General features: G+C 41.0%; 1 protein-coding gene and 1 long non-coding RNA gene across 3 annotated transcripts in view; one reads left to right on the top strand and one right to left on the bottom strand.

The window, feature by feature from the left end:
- Positions 1-25,755, bottom strand: part of F13a1 (coagulation factor XIII, A1 subunit) — a 183,067-nt gene that overhangs the window by 116,745 nt on the left and 40,567 nt on the right. For both annotated transcript variants that reach the window (NM_001166391.1, NM_028784.3), the window contains 1 exon segment: positions 4,912-5,163. In NM_001166391.1, coding sequence (NP_001159863.1) covers positions 4,912-5,163 — 252 coding nt within the window.
- On the top strand, positions 5,163-14,352 carry Gm30240. Its single transcript, XR_382191.3, has 4 exons — positions 5,163-7,522; positions 8,917-9,025; positions 10,011-10,137; positions 13,893-14,352. It is a non-coding gene; the product is annotated as a predicted gene, 30240 (long non-coding RNA).

The following is a 25,755-nucleotide window of genomic DNA, read 5'->3' on the forward strand; positions in this document are numbered from 1 at the left end:
TGGGTTTCTAAAAGTGGAGGTGGATGTGTCTCTGACTCTTTTGCCTGCTCATAAGAAACTTTTTCTCCTACTGGGTTGCCTCATCCAGTCTTGGCATGAGGGTTTGTCTTAATTGTATCTTGTTATACTGTGTTGGTTGATATCACTGGGAGACCTGGTTTTTTCTGAGGTGAAACAGAAGAGCAGTGGATCTGAGAAAAAGAGCATGTGGGAGTTAACTGGAAGGAGGCTGTGGTCAGGATGTAGTTACTGTATGAGAGAAGAATAAAAAGGAAGGAAGGAAGGAAAGGAAGGAGGGAGGGAGGGAGGGAAGGAGGGAGGGAGGGAGGGAGGGAAAGTAAGGAATGAAAGAAGGAAGGAAGGAAGAAAAAAGAAAGAGAGAGGGAGGAAGGAAGGAAGGAAGGAAGGAAGGAAGGAAGGAAGGAAGGAAGAAGGAAGGAAGGGAGGGAGGGAGGGAGGGAGGAAGGAAGGAAGGAAGGAAGGAAGGAAGGAAGGAAGGAAGGAAGAAGGAAGGGAGGGAGGGAGGGAAAGAGGCAGAGAGAGGACTTTCTATAACCAAAGTAGAATCTGAAGCCTCAGAGAATTGAAGCTCTGTGCATCTTCCAGGATTTTGCCCACAGGTCCAGCTACAATTGCCATGTAGAGCTAGAGTTTATATGTCATTCTGCAGGCCCTGGTTTGTGGGCTTTTGAGTCTAAGCAAACACAGCATTATAATATACTGAGAGATGATTTAGTAACTGATGTGCTAGTGTGTGGTGGTGTTCTCAGGGTTGAGTAAGGTACAAGCCACTGGTTGCTCTGTCTTCAGCTCCAACTTGGTCTGAGGACCCTGTTTTATGCTCTTGTCTGGCCATGACTTATTTTAGCACTACTATTTTTTTTTACAATTGTAATTAGATTTTATTGACACCTCATTTGTAAAATCCTGTTAGTATTTCTAAAAGAGCAAACTTCCGTCATTCTTAGTGCCCGTCTCTAGAGCTGAATTAAGCAGTGAGAGCCCTTAATATCTACAAATTAATACGCAATATTGTTGTTCCTTTCATAGGTTATTGTGTTGCCATGGCCACGGGCAAGACATACTATCTACATCAGTAGATTGATGGCTAAATGGCTCTGGCCTGAATTCTGAATGTAGGCTCAAGGGCCTCCTGAGCAGGGGCTATTTGTCATTGTTCCTCTGAGAATCCCAGTCTGTTCTGTACCAGAGTCCTAATGACCATGTGCAATTACTAAGCAAATAGTTGAAAGGTAGATTTTAATAATAAAATACAGGGTGTCCATATTTATTGATTTCTATCAAAAACATGCATTAAATGACAAGCATTAATTTCTTTACTTTAAGTTAACTCAATTTACTTGCTTCAAAGGAAATGTAAAAATGTTGTGGAATGAATGAGGCAAGAATCCTAGAGGATGACATGGTATTGGGTACTGATAGAGGGATCTACACATATATTATTCAGATATGAAGCTCAACCCACCCTGTGTTTTTCTTTTTCTCTTTACAATATGGTAAGTTCTAAGATTACATTTATGTCTGATCTGTGGCAGTGATATAGTTTGGTGAACCTACATCTGTTTACTTGGAGTTATTAAATAAATGCTGTAAACATTTATAAAGCATTAAGTATGCATCCAGGCACCGTGTGGGATGCTGGGGATGTGAGGTTAAACTAAATAAGGGAAAATCAGGGATGAAGACAAGTTGTCAAGAGGGTAGAACCCTCTGGAATGTGTAGTCAATACACACATACTGATGTGACCCAAATAAACACTAAACACTGACCCAGGGTGATAGACAAAATCACTAGAGATCTAAATCTTTCAGAACTCACTCACTGACAGTAATGGCACAGTACTAAAATGGAACATCTGACATTTAAATAGTGAAATACATTCAATAATTCATAGTTCCTCAGTGGTCAGAACAAGATAAATTCACAATAAGTGCCCAACTCACTCCTACTGCCTTTATGGGAACAGTTCTGAGGCCAGCACTCCAGTGAAAAGCTCCCTGGTAGAACAGACTTGAAGCTCTGTTAGCAACATTCACTTAAAACACTATGCAGGAATTCTCATCGCATCTACCCCTGGCCCTAGCAGACTGACGGTGCTATCGATCCCCATTAATGATTTCGTGATTAAGGAGGATAAATTGCCTATGAATGTGAAGCAGCCCGAAGTGCCCCAGGAGAACAGCTGAATATTTTCTCTCAGATGTTGTGTGTGCTGGTGCAATTTTTCAACCCAGGATTCACTGTCACATTAGTCACCCCCCTGCCACACTGGGGATGCCTTACTGCCAGCACCTTACTCCACCTGACTCTGTTTCCACAGTTTTATCTTCTTAGTTATTTTTTTTTCCACTTGCACCAAGGTTCATCTCTTGTATGAACCACTTTCTAGGGTCTTGGCGAATTTTCTGTTAATGAATCTGCATCTTCAATCATGCAAGTGCCATGATCACCACTCAGTGAGATTCCCTAGGCCACCTCCCTCAGACCCTTCACCTCATCCCCCAAGCCTGTCCAGGCTGATTTGCCTCTAGAGCCAGTGTTTCTCAAGTGTCTTCAGGAATCATTTGAAGATCTTTGGGATTTAGGGCACAGGACAGACATTCTGAATGCAGTGTATCCAGAAGTTCTTTATCACGCATACAAGAGCAGACCTAGAGAGCAGTGAGGCTGTTAAAAATCACAAGGTCTCTACCTCTTGGATGGCTCCTCTGGAAAATCACTATGTCAGGCAAAACCATTAGACTATTTTTTTTCTCAAGAGGAGTGACCACATATTACATGGATGACATAATCCATAAAACCGTGAACAAACTAAACTTGGATAGATTGTGTCACTCCTCAAACATCCTGGGTAGGTACATGAAGCTCATGACTGTCTTTTTGTAGTTACAACCCCCTGATTAATTTTATAAATGTGGATTTTTAAAGTATGAATTTCTTAGCCTTTTTACATAATTTTTTAGTGTCATTTATCTTTATCACTTCCTCTACTAGACTCTGAAATGCTAGCTATACTTTACTAAACTATACTATAGTGTACTATACTATACTATAGTGTACTATACTATACTATAGTGTACTATACTATACTATATTGTACTGTACTATACTATACTATACTATACTATACTATACTATACTATACTATACTATGCTATGCTATACTATTCTTCCTTTTCTCTCTTGACAATGTGTCTTGTCCAGGCCTATATAACCCTCAAATGCACTCAGATTGTCCTATTTAGATTCACACAGTTGCTGGTCATTCCTGCTATCAATTCCAATTCAGCCCCTTGGTTGGCACCTCTGTTCCCCAACTCTGCAAAGAGCACACCATGTCCCAGTTGCAAAATGCCTAATATATAATTGATGAAACTTCTATGAACAGGATTCCATCTTTGAGCTATGCATGGCCCAAATGGCATCTCTTGCTCTCATCAACCTTGAACATGGGTCTTGTATGTGTAGATAAAGTACTATGTAGGTGACAATGAGAGCTGGTGGTTAGGGGAACAGCTCAGTTGTATGCCCCAAGATTATTGGAAAAATTAAGCTAAAGGACAGAGATCTTGGCGTATGTTTAACAGAAGCAGAAAACACTGCTGCTTTGTTATTGTCTAGAGCTACATCAGAAAATCCAGGTCCAAAGCAATTTTCTCAAACAAAGGGCTATACAAAATAAAAATAGCACAGATTCGTGTTTGGAAGATGTTTGGAGAGCGATAAGTCCAACTCCCATAGTCTGATAGGAGGAGTCTCCTGCCCTGAGCTCTCAGATATCAAACAGCTCCATTGCCACAGAGCTAACAATAGATGCCCCTCTCAGTCCACACTGTCTATGAGAACAACAGGGAGGCCCGGAAGAGGAGAAATGAGGGATAGGGGAAAGTCCTGTGTGGTTTAAGGTTTTACATTGACTTAACAGGGAGCTCATTGAACCCAACTGAGTAATCTCGATATAACTGGGTTAAGCTCCAGCAGCATATGGGAATAATTCAAAATTACATTAGAAATTAAGTAATAGAATGTTAAAATATAGTTAAAGTATATTTACAGTTATGCATCTGTATTTGCAGGCCAGTGGTTTGTAAAATGTAGACATACCCAGAGCTAAACAACTCTATGGGGCCCCTGTAGACCTTTATGTTCCTGAATTAGGATGATACTAGGTCTACCATTTCCATAGCTGTAGGGTTTTTTTTTTTTAAAGTGGAGTCTTGGGTTCTATTAGTTGTGAATGTCGAGTTTAATAAGTCAATTTTTTGCTTACAGAACAAATAATGTACTGAGATGATACCACAGGTCCATAAGGAACTTACTATGCAATTTTAAGAAATCTTTAATTAATTCCTGAGATAAATGTGTAGCGGCGTTCAGTTCACTTACACTGAGGATACATTTTGCATCTCTCTCACTTTTAGTCTTGAGAAAACAGTGTACGTCAGGGTGATTATTAATCCAACATGACTGACTTTAGAATCATTAGGAGACATTTCTGGAATAATTTAACTGAAGCCATAAAGTCACACCCTAAATGTGGTGTCACTACTCATGAGGAACACCCAAAACTGAGTAGTGTGTCGAAAGAACTCCAAATGAGCTCTGGCATGTGTCTGTTGTCACTTCCTGACTGCACAATCGCTGTGCCTGGCCACTATGCCTTCTCCACTATGGTGGACTTTGTTCTCAGGCCATGAGCCAAACGAAATTCTTCCTTCCCCAAGCTGCTTCTTGTCATGTATTTGGCCCTCATAACACAAAAGTAAGTAATTGTGTCAGAGAGAGATAGGTTCTTTGGAAAACCCCTTTTACTCCTTCATAGGTGAGTTCCTACAATTTGGAATCGTGGGAACTTCTTAAGATGAGAAAATAGAATCCTTGCTCCTTACCTTCACACCAAGGGTTGAAGAGAATATATGTGTCTGTTTCTGGGTCTCTTCGAGTACGCAGGATGCCATAGGGAGTCCAGACTGCAACATACATGCGGAATTTCCCCACAATGCATTCCGGAGAAGACTGAACGGAAAGTCGCACCGACCGGTCCTCATTCATGATAACCTTGGCTCCCCACTTTCCGCTTTGCAGCTCTTTCACTACAGGCACAGGGATGTAGGTGCCCTTGTTCTCCTGAGGGTAGCGACCTACGAGGCAAAGGAAGGAACAGGGATGAAAAGGTTTCTCACCCCTCTTGTTCCAAATCTAATCCTGTGGCAGAAGGAGGAAGATGTGTAGCGTTTGAGTGGCTATGAATTTCACCTCCACTGCCAAGGGATGTGATAGTAGCTGATTTTCCCCAATTCTTCAGGGCTCGGATTTACCACGACTATGAAAAAATTTACAAAGGTAACACCTCTTGGGGAGATTTTTTTTTTTTTATTGGTTCATAGTTCAACCTGGTTTTGGTGGCTGACCATATAATAGTTCATACTGAGTAATCTACTTACAAAGAAAAGAAGGTTTTTTTGGGGGGAGGGGGGCAGGGGCACCAATCTCTTGCTGCAGAATCCTGACACTGGTTGGACCTCCACAGGATGCTGTTTTTCTTTTGTTATGAAGTCACTAGTGTTTAATCTTAAGGGTAGTCCTGAATGACCCTATCTAATCCTGACTGCGCCCAAAGGCTCCCACACTCAGTAGGTTTCAACTCTTGTAGTATCTCACAATGGAGATTAAATTTTAGCATGTGTTTGGGAGGAGATAAATTATATTTAAATCACACCATTGGTTAGATGATGAATGCAAACAAGATGAAGAAATGTCAACTTCAATGTAAAACACAGTTTATACAGAACCTTGTGCTATCAGGCCCTGAAATTTTACTGTAAAAAAAAATTATAATAGTTTTTAAATAAAAACTTCAAGATGGGAGTAGTATTACTATACAGTGTTGTTTTTAGGGAGCAGAGTCCAATATTTTTCATTTATTCTAAATTCATTGTTATTTGTTTTGCTACCACCTGTAATGGGTTGCAGCTCCAGGCTATTCATACACAGCCTTTTGTACATCCACCCTAAGATAGTGCTCTCTGCCAGCCCACTAGTGCCACAGGCTACGGGTCAGAGTTGAAGTTCTCCTGAGAAGTGAGCTGAGTTTGAATCTTGGCTCTGCCGCTTTTCACCCCGGCAACCCTCATGCTTACAAAGTCCTTTTTTTCCTTGTCTTTATCTCCATCTATAAGTGGGGATAATACTGATGAGTTCACAGGAAGACAAAATGAATTAATGCGTTAAAATGCTTTATGCTGAGTGACTCCACCCCACTGGATTTTACTTATTTCCTGTTTGCTTATTTGGGTGTTTGTTTGTTTGTTGTTGTTGTTGTTGTTGTTGTTATTTTTGAAGGATCTCACTAAGTCTCTTAGAATGCTCTTGAATTTGATCTATAGCCCAGAATAGCCCTGAGCTTTCAAATTGCCCTGCCTTAATATCTCAAGAGTAAGGAGGATCCTGGGCTTATATAACCAGACACAGGTCTATGTAAAATCCTTTGTGCATAATTAATCATGTATAACAAATATCTTAAAATCTTAAACTGTCATTTTAACTAAAGATTAAACAGGAGGTCATTTTGTAATATTTCTAGGCTCATCATAGTTTATGCATAAGTTATCTCAACACATATGCTATTTTCTCCTATTACTTCCATTTTGGGTCAAATTCTTATTACATAGTCTTTAACCTCAAATTAAATTTCCTCTGATTTTCTAAGCTATAAATAGAAAGCTAACCTCACATAATTCTTTAACCCCTAGGCCTATAATTTAATTAACTGTATAATTTGCAGGAAAGATCAGCTTCATAGCTCTTTTAAGGTAGAACTAATCTCTCTTTTCTTGACTTATAAAAAAATACAAAACTAGTAAGTTTGTAGATTATTTGGATTGTAAGCATGCAGAAATCTTCAAGATCCAAGTTTATTCACTTCAATTGTTGTATAGGCTACAAATAGAAAATTCCACCAACACAGCTAACCTCGGCCTGTCTAAACAGAGTCCTTAGACAGGAATATATCCAAGCACTCAAAAAGAAGCAGTTACCTACGTTAGTGCTGTGTAATTCTATAAGGTTGCTTAATTTTACTGAAAACAATGATTTATGTAGGAGATGTTATACTTGGGAGACAGGATTCTGTGTCAGTTCAGTACAGGTAGCACACACACTGATCATAATCCAGTAAAGACTCATACATGGCTCTTTGCCAAGAATACAATCTGAGCATTGCAGATTTTGTTAAAAACAGGGGGTGCTCTTGGGAATACACTGACTCTGCCTCCAGGGAGTTCCTGTATCAGTCTACTCTCAAGCGTGTGTTTATTCCAAGTCACTTTTTTCTGTCTTCCCTTGTTCCCCTCCAGCCTTTATATTCCTGTGCAGCTCTCTTCCCAGTGCATGCTAGGACTGTGGGGTGAAGTTGCCCTCCTCTCCACAGGTCTTGCTGCTCTCCAGAGATACCATCACTGTCTCCGGACTTAGTGTAGACATTAAAGGCAATCTCTCCAGGTAGGTGTGATTTGTAATTCGGCTACTAAAGCATTTCCAGAAGCTGATGCCACCAAATTCCAGGCTAGATTTGAAATGTACATTATTTTAAGGGGTTTTGAAATCCGTGATCTATGGTACAAGCCTGCCAGGCAAGATGTACCCACTTCTTTAATAGTGGAACAACTATTGTGAGGGTAACCAACTTCTTTCTGGTTGAATTCAAGACACACTCCATGGGAGAGACTATATGCTTATAAAACTGGTTGAAAACTCATGTGAGGAAAGTTACGGGGTATAGAACTGAGTATTCTTGGAGATCTTAATTGCCATAATACCAAGATTCTCTTTTAAATATTTATGCTTTCACTCATAGATATATATGTATTGGTCTCAGCCTTAATCTGAGAAATCTCTCTTTTCAGTGAACACAGTGGTTAATTCAGAGATTCATGAATGAACAAGGTAGGAGCTGAGAATAAGTGATAGATAAATGCTTAACTTCAGACAAGTAATATCACTTCTTCCAAGCTTCAGAGAACACTGTGCAAGAAAAGACAGAAAGGATTTGAGAGATAGAAAATAGGAGAAAGTTTCAAAATGTCATTTTGGGGAAGGCCAAGACACAGCTTTTACAATCACTAAATCACAACAGCTATGAATGCCTGCACCGGTCTGTCAATCAGTGGGCCCATCCATAGTCAGGCATGGATGTCACTTAACTAGGGAGATGGGGAAATAAAGATCGGGCCACTGTCATTCACTGTGAAGATTGTTCTCATTGCTCTGCATCTCATGGCCTTCATGGAACAAGGAGAAGAACTGGGGACTCTGGGAAGACATAAAAGGAAGGACCAAGCCACAACACCAGAAGAAATATGAGGAAAAGGACAAAATGCCAATGTGTGGTGGTGGATAACAGATGTGTGAGCAAGGGATGAAAAGGCAGAGCTGGCAGAGAGCAAGGCACAGGAGGCTTGGGGTGATGCAGATCTGGTTTGGGTTTTAAGGTAAGGGAGAAGGCTGAGCAGCCCTGGTGACCTGGGAAGTCACAAGGCTGCAAATCAACATTTGAAAGAGAATCAGGAGCAAGGAGTGATTACATGACTTCAGAAGGGAGGTTAAAACAAAAACAAAAACAAAAACAAAAACAAAAACAAAACAAAAAAAAAGCCAGCCCCCAATTTGCAGGTCTTTTCCTTTCCACTACACAGAAAAGCTGATTATTAATGTGAGACCTGGCATGTCAATAGGACCTCAGGGTCTTGTCAGCGGCTCCATTACACCATGTTTAATTCTGAGTGTAATGATTTCAGTGACAGCGCTGGGGAAGGATTTTCCATGATTGAATTGTGAGGGAGGAAGTTGTGGCAGAGTAGTATTTCATCGCACTAAATAGCCCTTCTCACCCTCAGGAGGAAGCCCGTTCTAGAGACCACCATCAGGGCACGCTCGCAACACCAATCCATCACCACGCATGGCTGGCAGTGGCCAGGCCTCGGTATGAAACACAGCTCTACACAGGTGACTCGAATGCATATGTTTCCTAGCAGTGTAGAGTGCCCATGTAGACAGTCTTCTCCCCGAAACTGCACAACTTTACGTAAATGGAAAATGAGAGCAAGAAAAGAGAAGCAAGAAACAGAGGATCCTGCAAACTATCTTCATCTTGTATTTAACAATGCTATTTCTTTTATAGCTAGACTACTGAACAGAAGGGGGCGTTATAATTACCAAATGCATTCTTTCACACCCACTTCAAATTGGTGCTATCTTTTCAAGACATCTACAAATGAGCATATGTTTAAGTGTTGACTTCCATTGTACATTATTGTTTTGTTAGTCTATATAGTCATTGTTCACAAGGAAGGAAAGAATGGAGTTCACTACATTTCATATTACATTGTGTACTTGAGCCATACCCACCACCATATCCTATCTATCATCCAGTCTCGATCTGTCTCCCATATCCTTCTGTTTCCCTCTAACCCCAAATAAAATCCCCATTATACTTTTATGTCACACATGCATTTTTCTGCAAATTGTCACAAAGACCAGAAAACACCTGTCAATCATTGGGCTCTCTAATGCTGGGAATGAAGTCAGTAACTCAAGGCACACACATGCTTGCCTCTACTCTGACATGCCACCTCTAAGGTGCTGGATTTGGTGACTGTAAATACATAGTCATATGAGTCTTTTTCAACTATGAGAAAAGTCCAAGGAAAATCCTATTTTCTTTCATGTCTACTTAAATATCCATTTCTCCTATTAAACTGAACTATGACGTGTTCTTAGCAGCTGTAGAAAATCCGTGAAATACCTCAATGCTTCGCGCTAAGTATGGCCCCATAAATGTCACTGGGACTTGGCTGAATCTCACCCTTGAAGAACACTGAAGGGATTGTGGAAACTCTAGAATGTGGTGTCTGCTTCAAGCCAGCAACCCATTGCAAACAGCCTGCACATGAACCACAGATTCATAGTCCCTACTTTTTTCCCCTTTCAGACCTGGTTTCCATTCATACACAAGCACGTTTTTGGCTGAGCTCTTCTTCCACCTCCCTGAAGATCCCATTTCTGAAAAAGGTGGTCTCTAAAGAACTCAGGAATGCATCCGGTCTCTAGCTAGAGAGGTGAGTTTCATGAAGCTAATTCATTTTCCCATCAAATTTGTTTGTTTTGCCCAAGACACATCTTTCACATTTTAAATAATTAATCCATCTCCAAACAGGCTCTGGAAGTCTTACTGTGACAGCATGATGCATGTGCCAGACTAGAAGGCTGAATGCTGTAGCCTTGTAAAGGGAAGTAAACTGTGTTCTAACAGTCTCAGGACCATGCAGGAGTTCTGAGGGACCAGAATGTTGTAGGTCTTTAAGTAGAAGTTAGATCCCAGTTTAACAACCGTAAAGACAAGACACTACTACCAGAAAAGAAATAATTAATAAGGTACAAAGCCATGGTAACAGCCAAGAGGAAAGAATCACACTGTTCAAAGTTTGGGGGTGCATCTTGGTGTTAGGACACATGCTTAGCATGGACAAGGCTCCAGTTTTCTGCTCAGCACCAGATGAAATATGGCTCAGTGTATGTGATGTGAAAATGAGTTTGGTCCCCAGAACTCACTAAAAAACATACTTAAATCATGCTTAGTGGTGCATAATTGACATCCCTGTACTGTGGAGGTAAAGACATGTGGACCCCCAGAGCTCACTGACCAACCAACCTAGGCTACTGAGTGAGCTCCAGGCAAAATGAGAGACCCTGCCTTAATATGAGGTAGATGGTGGTTCCATAACTGTATTTTACTTTCTTTTCAAGGTCTTCCAAGTGACTGAGGCTTCTTTTGATGTAAGATATAATCTTGTGAAATGTCTCCTGAACCAGCAGGGTTCCAAGACCCTGCTGGGATAATGAGCCATGAGGAAGACAGGGGGATAACCCAGAAGAGATGGTGGCTAATGATGTCATGGACATCTAAGAAAAATCCCCAGAGGAAATGGCTTGGGGCATAATAATAAAGGTAGATGTTATAGTGGAGTACTTAGTTTCTAAGATGCAGCACCAGCCTACAGCTGTATGTGTGTGGGTACAGACACAGTTGTCCTCTGGGCCTCCTCTTGCAGGTGCACACATGTGTTTGTGCCCTCCAACAATGCCCTCTCCATTGTGATGGGCGGAAACCTCTGAAACCACTAGGCCACATATCCTTCTCCTTTCCAGCTGGTTATGTCAGATATTGGGCCAAGAAAGCAAACTCACACAGTGGACAAAGTAAGGAGAAGTATTCCTAGCCCATGGCAAATGAAAATATGGTACATATGTCCCATATGTACCAAATGAAAATATGGTGCATATGTCCCATATGTACCAAATGAAAATATGGTACATATGGGGGAGGAAAAAGAAATGAAGATTCTGTGGCAAAGGAGGAGGCTGACCTAGAAAGGTGAGAACTGTGGGGACCTTTGACCATAGGCAAGGTGATTGGTCGGTATCCTTTGGAGGGACTGGAAATGGGGACCATCAAAGCATTGAAATGCCTTCTACGGTCTAATTGAGCCTGGATAGGAAGTTGGGAGAATTGTAACGACATGGGTCTTTTTTCCTCTGGAAAAAAGGCCAGGAATTTCTGGCACTAGTGATGAAACAAAATATTGCCAACTGAGGTAGTCTGCTTTTCTGCAGACATCTCAAACAAGGATGTCAAACATAGTAAATAAAATGTGCTTGCATGGGATCTGCAACCTGGAGTTCTCAGCGCTCCCCCTCATTCCTAAGTCTGGACAAGTCCCTCTGTAAATACTCCTTACAGCATTATTTACAAAAGAGAGAAATGTTCACAAAATGAAACCTGGACCCCTCCCTCGCAATGCTCGTGGCATGCTCACTCGCCAGTCCCAGGGTTACAGGGCCTGATAGCCTTCTCTATGGCTCTGTGCCTCGTACCTGTGAGCACTTGGAACATCATAAGCTCTTAAATAAGATGCGGAACCCACAGCCACCCTTAACTTTGCTTCCTTCTTCTTTCTCTAAGCATCCTTCTCTCTGTTAATTCCTGTGCTTAGGATCTGCATTAAAGATGTCCCTTTCTGATCCTTACTCACTCATCCTGGAATTCTTCTCTCTGTTAAAGCTCTGTATGGACCCTAGTTTCAGCTGAATTAAAAAAAAAAACACTCTTCTTTATTCTTTAGCCCTCTTTATGTGGTTCTCGACCTGTAGGTCATGACCCTCTTGTGGGTCAAATGACCCTTTCACAGGGGTCTCCTAAGACCACTGGAAAACACAAATATTTACATTAGAATTCATAACAGTAGCAAAATTACAGTTATGAAGAAGCAAGAAAAATAATTTTATGATTAGGGTGTCACACAACATGAGGAACTGTATTAAAGGGTCACAGCATTAGGAAGGTTGAGAACTATTGCTCGATTGTCAGGAAGACAGAGGGTAGGGACTGGAGCTGTGCCTCTGTCCATGCTGCTAGTGACAAAGTGAGGCTGGATTTCAGACAGATTCCTGCAGGAGGGATTGACTAGAGGACACAAGATTGTAGACATGGAAGCAAGATGCAGGTAACACATGTAAAAGTCTTCAGAGTGAGCACAGCTGGCTCTGAGGGGAGCAGAGCAGAGCATGGGCACTTGGTATGAAGTTGATGCTGGTATTGAGAGAGGGCAACAAAGCCAAAGATTACCCATGGTCATCATGTCGTTCTCAGTTGGAGAGATTTTTAAGTGCCTATAATGTTCGTGGCGACAATGTTCACAGTAGTAAGCATGCAGCCACAGAGAAGGCAGTCAGGCCCTGTAACCCTGAGATGGGTAAGGGAAGGAGCTGTAAGTATTGATCTGTACATTGCATTGTACTTAGCTCCAAACACTTGGTGTGGTTAAATGTAGTGCAAAGTTACTGAATGAAAAGCTAGTTTGCTATGTCCAATTTTCTGAGGAACCGCCAAACTGATTTCCAGAGTGATTGTACCAGCTTACAATCCCACCAGCAATGGAGGAGTGTTCCTCTTCCTCCACATCCTTGCCAGCATCTGCTGTCACCTGAGTTTTTGATCTTAGCCATTCTGACTTGTGTGAGGAGGAATCTCAGGATTGTTTTGATTTGCATTTCCCTGATGACTAAGGATATTGGACCTTTTTTCAGGTGCTTCTCGGCCATTCAGTATTCCTCAGTTGAGAATTTTGTTTAGCACTGTACCCCATTTTTAATAGGGTTATTTGGTTTTCTGGAGTCTCTAACTTCTTGAGTTCTTTGTACATATTGGCTATTAGCCTTCTATTGGATTTAGGATTGGTAAAGATCTTTTCCCAATCTGTTGGTGGCCTTTTTGTCTTCTTGACAGTGTTGTTTGCCTTACAGAAGCTTTGCAACTTTATGAGGTCCCATTTATTAATATTTGATCTTACAGTACAAGCCATTGGTGTTCTGTTCAGGAATTTCCCCCTGTGCTCATATGTTTGAGGCTCTTCCCCACTTTCTCCTCTAGAAGTTTCAGTGTCTCTGGTTATATGTGGGGGTCTTTTATCCACTTAGACTTGAGCTTTGTACAAGGAGATAAGAATGGACAAATTCACATTCTTCTACACACTAACCACCAGTTGAGCAAGCACCATTTGTTGAAAACACTGTCTTTTTTTCACTGGATGGTTTTAGCTCTTTTTTCAAAGGTTAAGTGACCATAGGTGTGTGGGTTCACTTCTGAGTCTTCAGTTCTAGTCCATTGGTCTACCTTTGTGTCGCTGTACCAGTACCATGCAGTTTTTATCACAATTGCTCTGTAGTACAGCTTGAGGTCAGGGATGGTATTTCCACGAGAGGTTCTTTTACTGTTGAGAATAGTTTTTGCTATCCTAGGTTTTTGTTATTCCAGATGGATTTGAAAATTGCCCTTTCTAACTCTGTGAAGAACTCAGTTGGAATTTTGATGGCGATTGCAAGTACTACTGGAGGATCCAACAATACCACTCCTGGGCATACACCCAGAAGATGCTTCAACATGTAATAAGGACACATTCTCCACTATGTTCATAGCAGCCTTATTTATAATAGCCAGAAGCTGGAAAGAACCCATATGCCCCTCAACAGAGGAATGGATACAGAAAATGTGGTACATTTACACAATGGAGTACTATGCAATTATTAAAAACAATGAATTTATGAAATTCTTAGACAAATGGATGGATCTGAAGGATATCATCCTGAGTGAAGTAATCCAGTCACACAAGAACACACATGATATGCACTCACTGATAAGTAGATATTAGCTCAGAAGCCTGGAATACCCAAGATACAATTCACAAAAAAAAAAAAAAAAAAAAAAAAAAAAAAAAAAAAAAAGGAAATTCAAGAAGAAGGAAAGCCAAAGTATGGATACTTCGATCCTGCTTACAAGGGGGAATGAAATACCCATGGAAGGAGTTACATTGAAGTAGAGACTGAGGGAATGACCATCCAGAGACTGCCCCACCTGGGGATCCATCCTATAAACAATCACCAAACCCAGACACTGTTATGGATGCCAACAAGAACTTGCTGACAGGAGCCTGATATAGCAGTCTCCTAAGAGGCTCTGCCAGTGCCTGAAAAATACAGAAGTGGATGATCACAGCCATCTACTGGACAGAGCACAGGGTCCCCAATGAAAGAGCAAGAGAAAGTACCCAAGGAGCTGAAGGGGTTTAAAGTCCCATAGGAGGAAAAACAATATGAACTAACCAGTATCTCCAGAGGTCCCTTGGACTAAACCACCAACCAAAGGAAACATATGGTGGGACTGATTGTTCTAGCTGCTTATGTAGCAGAGGATGGCCCAGTTGTTCATCCATGAGAGGAGAGGCCCTTGGTCCTGTAAAAGTTATATGACCCAGTATAGCGGACTGTCAGGGCCAAGAAGAAGGTGTGGGTGGGTTGGTGAGCAGAGGGAGGAGGGAAGGGATAGAGAGTTTTCGGAGGGGAAACTAGGAAAGGAGATAACATTTGAAGTATAAATAAAGAAAATATCTAATAAAAAAGATAAAATACAAAAAAAAAGAAGAAAGAAAAGCTAGTTTGCAGGAAATTACCTTAAACACACCTATGTCTCATTTAAAAGAAAGCATGTTATTTTTATTAAGAAAAAAAGAATCAGCAGAAAAGCTCCATAGTTTACACAAAGTTGCTTATGGAATATAACACCACAGAGTGGATTTGATACTAAGGAACAAGGAGAAGTCTTGAACAATTTGAATTCTGGGTCCCTGCTGTCTATGCAGGAGCAAAAACTACTTGTCACATGTGACGGGGCTGCTCCTGGATCTGTCACCTGCATCCCCAGCTCACTGCTTGGTTCCACAGGAAACCACATTCCCAGGCCTTTTTGCTTCCTGCTTGTACAACATATCTCTCCTTTCTCTGACTTTGGAGCAAGATATTAGGTTTCCCTCATGGCTGTCTTTCTTACTTGTTGGCCCCATGTTGACTGCTATTCCCACTGACAGCTCCAGAGTTTGACAAAACCTCCTTGTTCAGGGGCTCTAGTTCCAGATGTGAAGGCTAATTGTAGTTGCTAATTCCCAGGTGGGTTTGTTACGTCATCGCCTGCCTGGATTTGAGTGTTCCCTGACCTGTGTTCCACTGAAGTTTCCGCTGCCAAAATCACACTCTACACCCTTACCTCCCTTTAGATCTACTTTAAACGTTCTGTGCATTTTATATATGGATAAGCAAGAGCAAGAAAACAGGTGAAAACTCGATGGATTTGATTTGATCAACTCCTCCAAACACCATCCTGGTTCAAACAGACTCGGATTCACATTATGCTCTGTAATCTGATAACTATCTAATAACTTCCATCTTTAAAATGCCAATTAGAAGTGACAACTGAGCTGTAACCAATAGTAAGGGCATTCTAGCACCAAAGCACTGTACTATTTTCCCCATTATCGCATAACTGACATCACAACAGTAAAGAAAACTCATGAAACCCATGGTGTTTGTTGTTGTTTGTTTGTTTGTTTGTTTGTTTGTTTTGCTTTGCTTTTTTAATGTCTGAGCATAACCACATGAGAAATAAAGAGGTGCCTGTTGATTCAGTCTGATTTGGGGATTCGATTAATTCACAGTATATTGATTGTGTTCTATGTGTTCTGGGCACACAATAAATCTCAGCAGAGTTCTAGGTGCTGAGAATATGGTGACATTAACAGATAGGACCATAGAGTGTGTAGTATAGAGAGAGTAAACAGGCAGTAAATAACTGGAGGTATGCTATGCCAAAGATGAGTCTATAGAGAATAGAGTGGCTTATGGGACAAAGAGTGACCGGGACTGTGGCACTAACTTGATGAAAGTGGGACATTTCAACAGAGGCATGGAAAGGGGAGGAAACAAGCCCTAAAATCATTGGGGGACATAGTGTTGCTGTGAGTGCACTGGCCCAGATGAAGATGGTACTTTGCACTGGAGGAGGCTAGAGTGCCCAGAGTAGAGGAAAATGTGGACAGTGAAGTCTAAGGGCCTTCTAGACCACTGCTTAGATATTATCCTGATTGAAAACAAAGTTACAAAACAAAGATACCAGCTTGGCTTAAGTTGTTTAAAACGATCACTTAGACTGTTGTGTGAGGATGGTGGGAAGGCAATTGAGATTGCTGTGAACATCACTTGACCTCCAATTGTATTCTGATGCTGCAGAATAGTAATGAACGTTCTGCCAAAAGAGGAGACATTAGAGAGAACGCCGAATGTTTATAGCCTCAGGAAAGGCCATTTAGACACACTGGCTATATTATAAGATGAAAGCTGTTTCTCATAGCTGGGAGGAAAGCGGACATTAGCAATATGGAAACTCACTTGGGTGGTGGGGGAGTATTAAAGCTGTGGCCAGAAGCAAACCTACATTGCCAGTGTCTGTAGAGTAGCCTGCAGCAATCCCCTGGTATGGGCTCAAGGTCTGAGGTTGTGTGTATCCATTAAATGTCACAGTCTTTGAGAATGCAGAGATGTAGGAAAGAGAGGGTATTGGTGACAGAGATCTAACTTATTGTTTCTTATTGGATTCCATGAGCAGGCACCAAGCTGTATACGTAGACTTTCCTCTCATGTCATCCCAGCTGGTAGGCAGGTATTTCAACAAATAGAGCTTATTCCCATATTTCTTACTTTCTCCCCTCTCACACTGGCCTTCAGAAATCCAATGGATAAGAGAGATAAGGTAAACTTTGGATGGTTTTGCCAATCCTGGGCATACCCCAGACAGTCTACAATCAGGCCATGGCTAAGAAATTTTCTCATGTGTGAACCACAAGAACTGAATTTTCCCCAAAGTGTCAATCACAGGGGACCAAAGCTCCACTTATGGCTTGAAGAAGGACACGTTGCATCTATTGCATAAGTAGAACAAAGCTTATAGGTTTTAAGAGTAATGCTCACTTAGTTTACATCACAGTGGCTGAGTTAAAAAGTGAAGGACTGTTAACTAGCAAGAATAATAGCAAAGGCTTAGCAAATAAACTTGTCTGAAAGAAGCAAGCCAAGCTTATGGCATTTTAGCCAAAACAGTCAATCCTTGTTAATATTTCATGGCAACAGAACAGCAACAGCAACAGGAACAAATCATTGCCAATGCTGACAACAATTATTCATCTTTGGCATACAATATGTATGTGCAATATATACAAGCAAGTGTTAAGTGAGTTTCCACTGCCACAGACTCAACCACTTATGAGCAGAACAAAAATAAACACTAAAAGGCCAAGAGATTCTTCTCCTGGGTCTAGCCCAGACCCACTTTGCCTGTCCCCAACTCATTAGACCCTCTCATGCCTCATTCACCTCTCCACCCAGTCAGATTCTGCACATCCTTCTCCAGACTCTATCCCAGTGAGATCTCCTGATCGCTCTCTTTTTGAACCTTCTCCAACCACCTAGATCTAGTGTGGGTCACACATCCAGTGCCTACCTTAGTCTGGCTATCTTTGACTGCACCACAATCTACTTTTAGGCTTCTACCTACCCCTAGCCCAAAGGCCCCTCCCACATCACATCCAACCTCCATACTTAAGAAGATACTGCATATTCTTCTGAATCTAGCCAGGTGAGATTGCCTGATCTCCCTTCCACACATCCTTCTCAGCTCCCGAATCTACCCTCTTTACTCCATGCTTGGACCAGAACACACATCTTTCCCACCAGCCCAGTCCTTTGTGTCTCTGACTTTATTCCACCTAAGCCATTTCCAACCTGTAATGTTGCTACTGATGAATTGTAATGTAAATATCAGATATGCAGGATATCTGACACGAGGCCCTTGTGAAAGAGTTGTTTGCATATTCTCAATTTTGGTCCAAAGCTTCTCTGTCCACATCAGACCCAGAATTAACCAAAGAAATTTACATGGCTGGATCTCATTGCAAAACTACAAACAATATGAAGGATTGAGCCACTATCTGCTCTTTAAAACCTATGAGTCCTATAGAAAAGTTTGTCATGGCAAGTTAAGAACACAGTGGTGACATGAATACCTTGACAATAACCAGCAACTGTCCAAATGCAGTTAAAACACACTCAGTAAGAGGGAGCCCATGCCTGGTGCTGGAAACCTAGCCAACTACACAAAGCTAGTGAAGTCATGGATCTTGGAGGAGAATCCACAACTACCACTGTACTAAGCCAGCATAATATCTGACAGCCTAAATATTAGTCCTTATACCCAGAGGGAAGTGTAGTCCTCATCCCTCATCAAGGTAACGTTTCCTTACAGCAGACAAAGACCATTATGGAATTCCACAACCAATCAAACTGTAGTGTTGTGGCACTCAAATCTAAGTGATACATTTACAACACAATTCCTGCTCAGGGATCATTATGGAAGAAAGCATAAAATTATTTAAGAGGCAAAGGAACATGGAGTTGGCTGTGAGATTGTTTCTTCTTAGGAATGTCAGAAGCTGCATTCAAAGTCTCAAAAACATGATAAGCTAACCATGAGCTAAACAAGGATGACATCAACAGACATGCTAATGTGGACAAGGGAAAGCTTGCAGGCCTCAGTCTTACTCAAAGAATTACAGAGAACTTAGAAATGTTGTGAGCTAGAGAAATAGTCTTCTTGGGGTCTTAACTAGGGTTTTATAGCTGTGAAGAGACACCAGGACCACGGCAATTCTTACAAAGGAAATCACTTAATAGAAGCTGGCTTACAATGTCAGAGGTTTAGCCCTTTATCATCATGGTGATAAGCATGACAGTGTGCAGGCAAATGTGGACCTGGAGAAGGAACTGTGAGTTCTACATCCAGATCAGCGGACAGCATGAAGTAAAAGGGCTTGAGTTCTTCAGATGTCAAAGCTCACTTTCCAGCCATAGCCTCTTATAACAAGCCACAGCTACCCCCAAGGCCATACCTCCTAATAGTCCTACTCCCTATGGTCCAATATAGGCCATTTTCTTCTAAACCATCATAACCAGGAACTTGTTTCTCAATACATAGTAGTCAAAAATATTTGGCACTGAAGAGAAGAATGAGCATAGATATACAAGTAACATTATACAGACTAAACATATTGTATTTATGTATTTAGAACTACACACACACACACACACACACACACACACACACACACACACACACACACATACATATATGTAACAACAATTGGTAAAAAAGGAAGGCATGATTTTGAAAGTAGCAAAGAGGGGCATATGGAAAATGGAAGAATAAGATGATGTTATTATATTATAGCCTCAAAAAAAGAAAAGAAAAGAAAAATAGAGTAAATCCAAGAATTAAGAACCAAGGTGTAGTCTATCACTGAGTAGCATATCAACCTTGTTTCTTTTTAAAAAAGGTTTTACCATGTATATAAGCAGTGGCATCCTATAGTGGACCAGGAGAACTTTGTGGAGGGATGCCTTGGGAAGACTAAAATTGTTCTGGACATCATCCTAAAACCCTTTTTTCCTTTGGTCTCTTATTACCTACTGATTTGCCCAAGGTCTGCTTGAATAAAGGTCCTTGATAGGTACTGTTTTATGTGCAGGAAGAAGAGGATGCTTTGACAGTCCATGAATGACATGTCTGTTCATCCACTCATTTGACAAAAAGGCCACAGTAAGGGAATTTTGTCTAAACTCCCCATCACCATGTTTTGTTCATAGGCAATAACAGGGAATACTGTGCAATAGCAGCATCATACTCAGCACATTAAATGCAGAAAAAGCACCAAGTTTCTGTCTTTCATTCCCATCATGTGGACTCTGCTTTTCCAAGACATTTCTAGATCCGAGGCCCAGGGTCTTGACTGGAATACATCAATCATTATGGATTTCTATAGTTACTTCTCAAAGGGAAGAGACTAGCTATGGGGCGATCAGTACAACTCTTCACACATACAAATATCATTGTGCTGGTTGGTTTATTAATCAATTAGACACAAACCTAGACATAACTAAGAAGAGGGAACCTGAATCAAGAAATTACCTCTACCAGTTTGTCTGCAGGCAAGTTTGTAGGGCATATTCTTGATTATAATTGGTGTGAAAGAGCCCAGCCTACTGTGGGTGGTGGCATTCTTGAGCAGGTATATAAAGAAACTAACAGAACAAGACAAGAGGATGGAACCACAATACCACATTCCTTCATGGCTTCTGTTTCAGTTCCTACCTCCAGGTTCCTGCTTGAGTTTGTTCCCCAACTTCCCCCAATAATGGACTGTGACAACAAACAATCCTCTCTTCCCCAAGTTGTTTTTAGTCATGGTGCTTTAACAGCAAAAGAAACTGCAATTAGCATAATTATTGTACCTCACATGAAAATAATACACTTTTGCTGTTTTGAGTCCTACACTTCTGATAATTTGAGACAATAGCAGCAACAGAATGATAACATGACCATAAAGAGCACTTGGACCACTGTGAAGACCTAAAATGCTCTCAGGCGGTACTGTGATTGAATGTTATCCACAGTAAGTCTTTCTGGCTATGAATCAGGAAAAGTTTTAAGGACAAATACATTATGGGAGTTAAAAAACAGGACTTGCCACAAGCATGGCACAGGAGTAAGACCACACAGTAGCCTGGAAGTTCTGGAAGGAGGTAAAATACTAGCCAGTATATGTAGGGTTCATATCCTGCTCTCTCTATATGGCTTTCTACTATAAAGAATTGGAACTTGAGGAATAGGGCAGGGGAAACACAAAACAAGCCTGAAATAGAGTATGTCATGAAATTAGGAAGTAAGCATGTTGAGGTCAGTTAGAACTCTTCCTAACTGGCAGCATCTAGAATTGAATATCAATTTAAGGAATGATAATAACAGATGTAAGTAACCCAGTAAAATGGAAATATCAAGAATTCATACTGATGCCCATTCATTGTCCTATTATTAGACATTTTCTTGACAAAGTAATTGCAATGATTTGCTTTCTGGTGGAGTACTTTTTAATTAATTTAAGAGTCACTTTTAAATGGATGAGCTCACCAGCTACCACTGTGCTGGATCCTATGATCTGTGCCCAGAGCTCCCTTCAGGAATGACCGAGGGTTATCCCCTCTGAGAGTCATGAGAGAAAACGGTCATAGGGGGACCAATTGATGTTGATGAGAATTGTCTCGTCTTGGCAATTTTATTCTAGCCAAAACTCACCTCCAATAACTCATCAGCATGTGCACAAAGCCCAGTCCTGTGGTCCTCATCTTAAGGAATCACAAAAGCCTACACCATTTCTGAAGGTCCACGTGGAATCAGTAACTGCCTGGCAACCTAACTTCCCCCTTGATCCAATACTCTCCTTTTCTCCCATGCAGCTGATCATAATAGCACTCTTTAGTGAACTTCTAATGAATCTCATAGATGCTAATTTCTAAGTCTCTTTCCTGAGTTGAGGTACTCAACCTGTACCAGCACCTTAACAAAATGATTTCTCACTGTGAAGCATTAAAATATCGGAGCAATGGGACCTTCAAGTAGTGATTAGACTCATGAGGGCTCTGCCACCATGAATGATTTCATCCACTCACATGTTATCCCAAGAGTGGGTTTGTTTTAAAAGCCAAATAGGCTCTTATCATGCATGCATATCTCTCTTCCTAAGATGCTATGTGCTGGTGCCTCAGGGGTCTGTAGAGGCCTCAACAATAAGGTGAACCTCATCAGATATATCTGCCTTATCTTGAATTTCTCAACCTCCAAAACTACAAGCCAAATATACATATTTTTCTTGGTATAAGGTTTTCTCTTAAAGCAATAGAAAATGATGACCTGAGAATGCAGTGTTATTTCTGTGATCATCCTAAGGAATGTGTATGACCCAATTTTAATCATGAGGCAATATCATTCAAAACCTCAAAGAAGGTGAGAGGCATACTAAAACTTTCCACTTTGTAATCCTCACAGGTATCAAGTCATGAATGTCTCAAGAAGACTGCACAGCTTATATTAGCAACTTTTCTGTTGCTGTGGTAAAACACCATGACCAAAGGCAACTGAAGGAAGAGAGAGGTTTATCTGGCTCATGGTTCTAGAGAGATAAGAGTCCTTCATGGCAGGATGGAGGCATGGCAGCCAGCAGAAAGCATTATAGTAAGAACAGGAAGCTGAAAGATCACATCTTCAACAATCTAACAGCAAACATGAAACAGAGAACAAACTGGAACTAGTGTGAGGCTTTAAGCTCTCAAAGCTCATTCCAGTGACATACTTCCTCCAGCAAGCCTGCACCTCTCCCCCAATAGCCTTCCCAAACAGCTCCACCACTTGAAGACTGAGTGTCCAATGTCTGGACATATGAGGGACATATCTCATTCAAACCACAGTACACCTATTCTTAATTGCTTTCAAAATGAAGATAATTAAAGAAATTAGACACAAAGCATGATATAATTGTCTTGTGTGGTCCTGGGTTTAATCAGGTCTCCATGCTGTAAAGGACATTATTAAACAGTAGTGAAACACAAGTGTGTTTCGAAACTAATGAAATTACATGATACCCATGGTAATGTCACAATCTCCGTGCTTATGTAGGAGAGTTTCTTTGTCTGAAACAAAACAAAAAGCAATCAAACAAACAATATGTTAAAACCCAGGGATGATAGGATAAGAGGTTAATGACTCCGATGGTTCTGAAATAAAAACAGAACTTCACATTGTTCTTCCAAATTCTCTGCAAAATGAAGTTTGCCTCAAAATTAACAAAATGTTGTGCAACAAAACAGTTACATATGTGCATGAATATTCATTGTTCAATTATTCTACACACTCAAGTCCTTCACGGTTTTCAACTGTCAGGGATACAATTCTTAGGATAAGTAACATTTCTTGAACTCTATCTAGTACATGAGTTCTAGTCTTTCAGAAGAACAGTCTGGAGGGATCCCTTCCTTATCATCTGACCCCAGGGATCATCCTGGATCTACCAGGAGGCATGGGGAGACTCTTTCTTTAAGAGACATCATCTCTGAGAGAACACTGGCTGACTAGTAGGAGTGGATAATAGAGCACCCAGTGAGATGTTTAGCCTGAGTACACAGACCATACCCAGGGGCAGAGGACTCAATGTGTGAGTGGTAACTGATCATTTCCCCCAAACAGAGATGAGTGATCACCCACAATGCAGGGCTGTCATTAAATCTAGCAGAAATAAGGTGTGAGGGGAATTCCTTTTTTAACTTCTAAGGTTTATTACCTTGTGTCTACACCCTAAACAATCTGGCTGTGGTTTTTGTCTTCTCAAAATTTTATCTTGAAGTCTACAAACACAAGTGCTGTCTTTGTGAATCATCTTTATTTTTAAAATTTGGCTAACACTCAAGTGTCTTTGACATGTTTAAAGCAATTTGTTTCACAAATATAAGAGTTGGGGAAGATTGAGATGGTTGAAATGAGATCCTGGAGGCAATGTGTCATTTCCTCTCCCTTGGGAGTCTGATGTACAAATAAGTAAGCTGTTGGATGGAAAATGCCATCGTTGCTGTCCCCACCACCTCGTTCCTGTCACTTTAGTCACAGAAACATTTTTCATTTCTTTTATGAAATTAATTGCTTCAGAATATTAGAGGCTCTTGTCTATCTGGCCACTAACATTCTGCTCAACCTAGAGGGAACTGTCAAGTTAATTTTAAGGTGTGGAGTATCAAGTGTGGCTTTTGCTGTGGGGAGCCAGTTATGAGACTGGGAGAGAAAGGCATGCTTCTTTTCTATTTTTCCCAGACAAGGAAAGGGAACTTAAAATAGCATCAGTTCTTAAGATGGTGCAAACACAAAGCCCAGTGCCTCTATTGCAAGGGCTGAGAGCTTTGTGAAAATGAATGTACCCTCTCCCCCCAAATAAAGTCCTGCTGATGCCTTTCTCTGCAGGCCACTCACTGCCACAGTGTGAGGTGTCATACACCTTGCTACCTGACTACAGGAAGGGCCCAACATCTCAGTCCTTGATGCTGAGATTCATCAGCTTGGCAACTGTAGCAAAATACGGTAGCCTGGGTGACTCAAACTACTGAAGAATATTTCTCATACTTCTGGAAGCTGAGATCTTAAAGATCAAGGTGCTGGGACACTTAGTTCCCAGTGAGGGTCAACTTCTTGATTCATGGTATTTTCGCTTTATGTCCCTGTGTGATTGGCAAAGAAAGAAAATATGTATGTCTGGTCTTGTCCTTTTCTGGGCAGGGCACTAACTTCATTCAAGAATGTTCCACCCTCATAATCATCTTCAAAAGCTCCATCTCCAAATACCATCACACTGGGGGATAGAATATCAATATAAGAGTTGGAGGGAACACATACATTTAGTCCATAACCTATCTCATCTTGCTTCTCCAAACCATCTCTTGCTCTCACACTAAAGATCTCCAGTTTGTTGCCTTGCTTGTACTATACTTAGTCTGAGCTCATCACATCTATTTTCTCCTTTTGGTGAGGAACCATGGGAAACACAGATAGTGATTATTGGATTATCCCAATATTCATGACTGGACCATGGGCCTGACATCTGAAAAGATCCTTTAATAAGGCAGTGTCTACGGAATGTGAAGAACCCTGTGCTCTCCTCACATCCTATGTAGTAAATATAACCACACTCTGGCAGGTTAGTGTGGTTAAGTCACTCTTGCCTACAAAGTATAAACATGAAATGAGAGTCAGTACAATTACTCTCACAGATATTAAAAGGTTAAGAATATGTCAAACTCTTGTCACTACTATCAGATGACACCAACTTTCTTGGAATGAGTTGTAATGTGGCTGCTTTGGGGAGATGACATGTGGAGACATTTACTTTTGCTAGGGAAGACTGGGTCAGATGAAGTTTGTGGCTTGAACTACTCAACAAGCTCCATGCAATTCTTTAAAGTAGTGGTTTTCAGTCTGTGGGTTGAGAACCCCACAGGGGTTGCCTATCAGATATCCTGCATATCAGATATTTACGTTATGATTTATAACAGCAGTTATAAATTATAGTTATAAAGTAACAATGACATAATTTTGTTGTTGAGTGGGTCACCATAGCAAGAGGGACTATATTGCAAGGTCACAGCATTAGGAAGGTTGAGAACGACTAATTTAGAGGCTTGGACAATAGTGTTTGGTCTCTGGATATCCATATGCCATTGCACGTGCCTCCTGTAGTCAGACTACACAGTGTTAGAGCCTCAGAGGCATGTGATTGGGCCCATTTATCCCCTTGTTTTCTCCAAGTTTCTGGTAGTTCCTACTAGTGAGGCCTATTTTCCCTGCAAGTTATCTTTTTATGTTTTCTACT

This window comes from Mus musculus, chromosome 13 (genome assembly GCF_000001635.26).
Source record: "Mus musculus strain C57BL/6J chromosome 13, GRCm38.p6 C57BL/6J".
In the NCBI taxonomy this organism is placed as follows: Eukaryota; Metazoa; Chordata; class Mammalia; order Rodentia; family Muridae; genus Mus; species Mus musculus.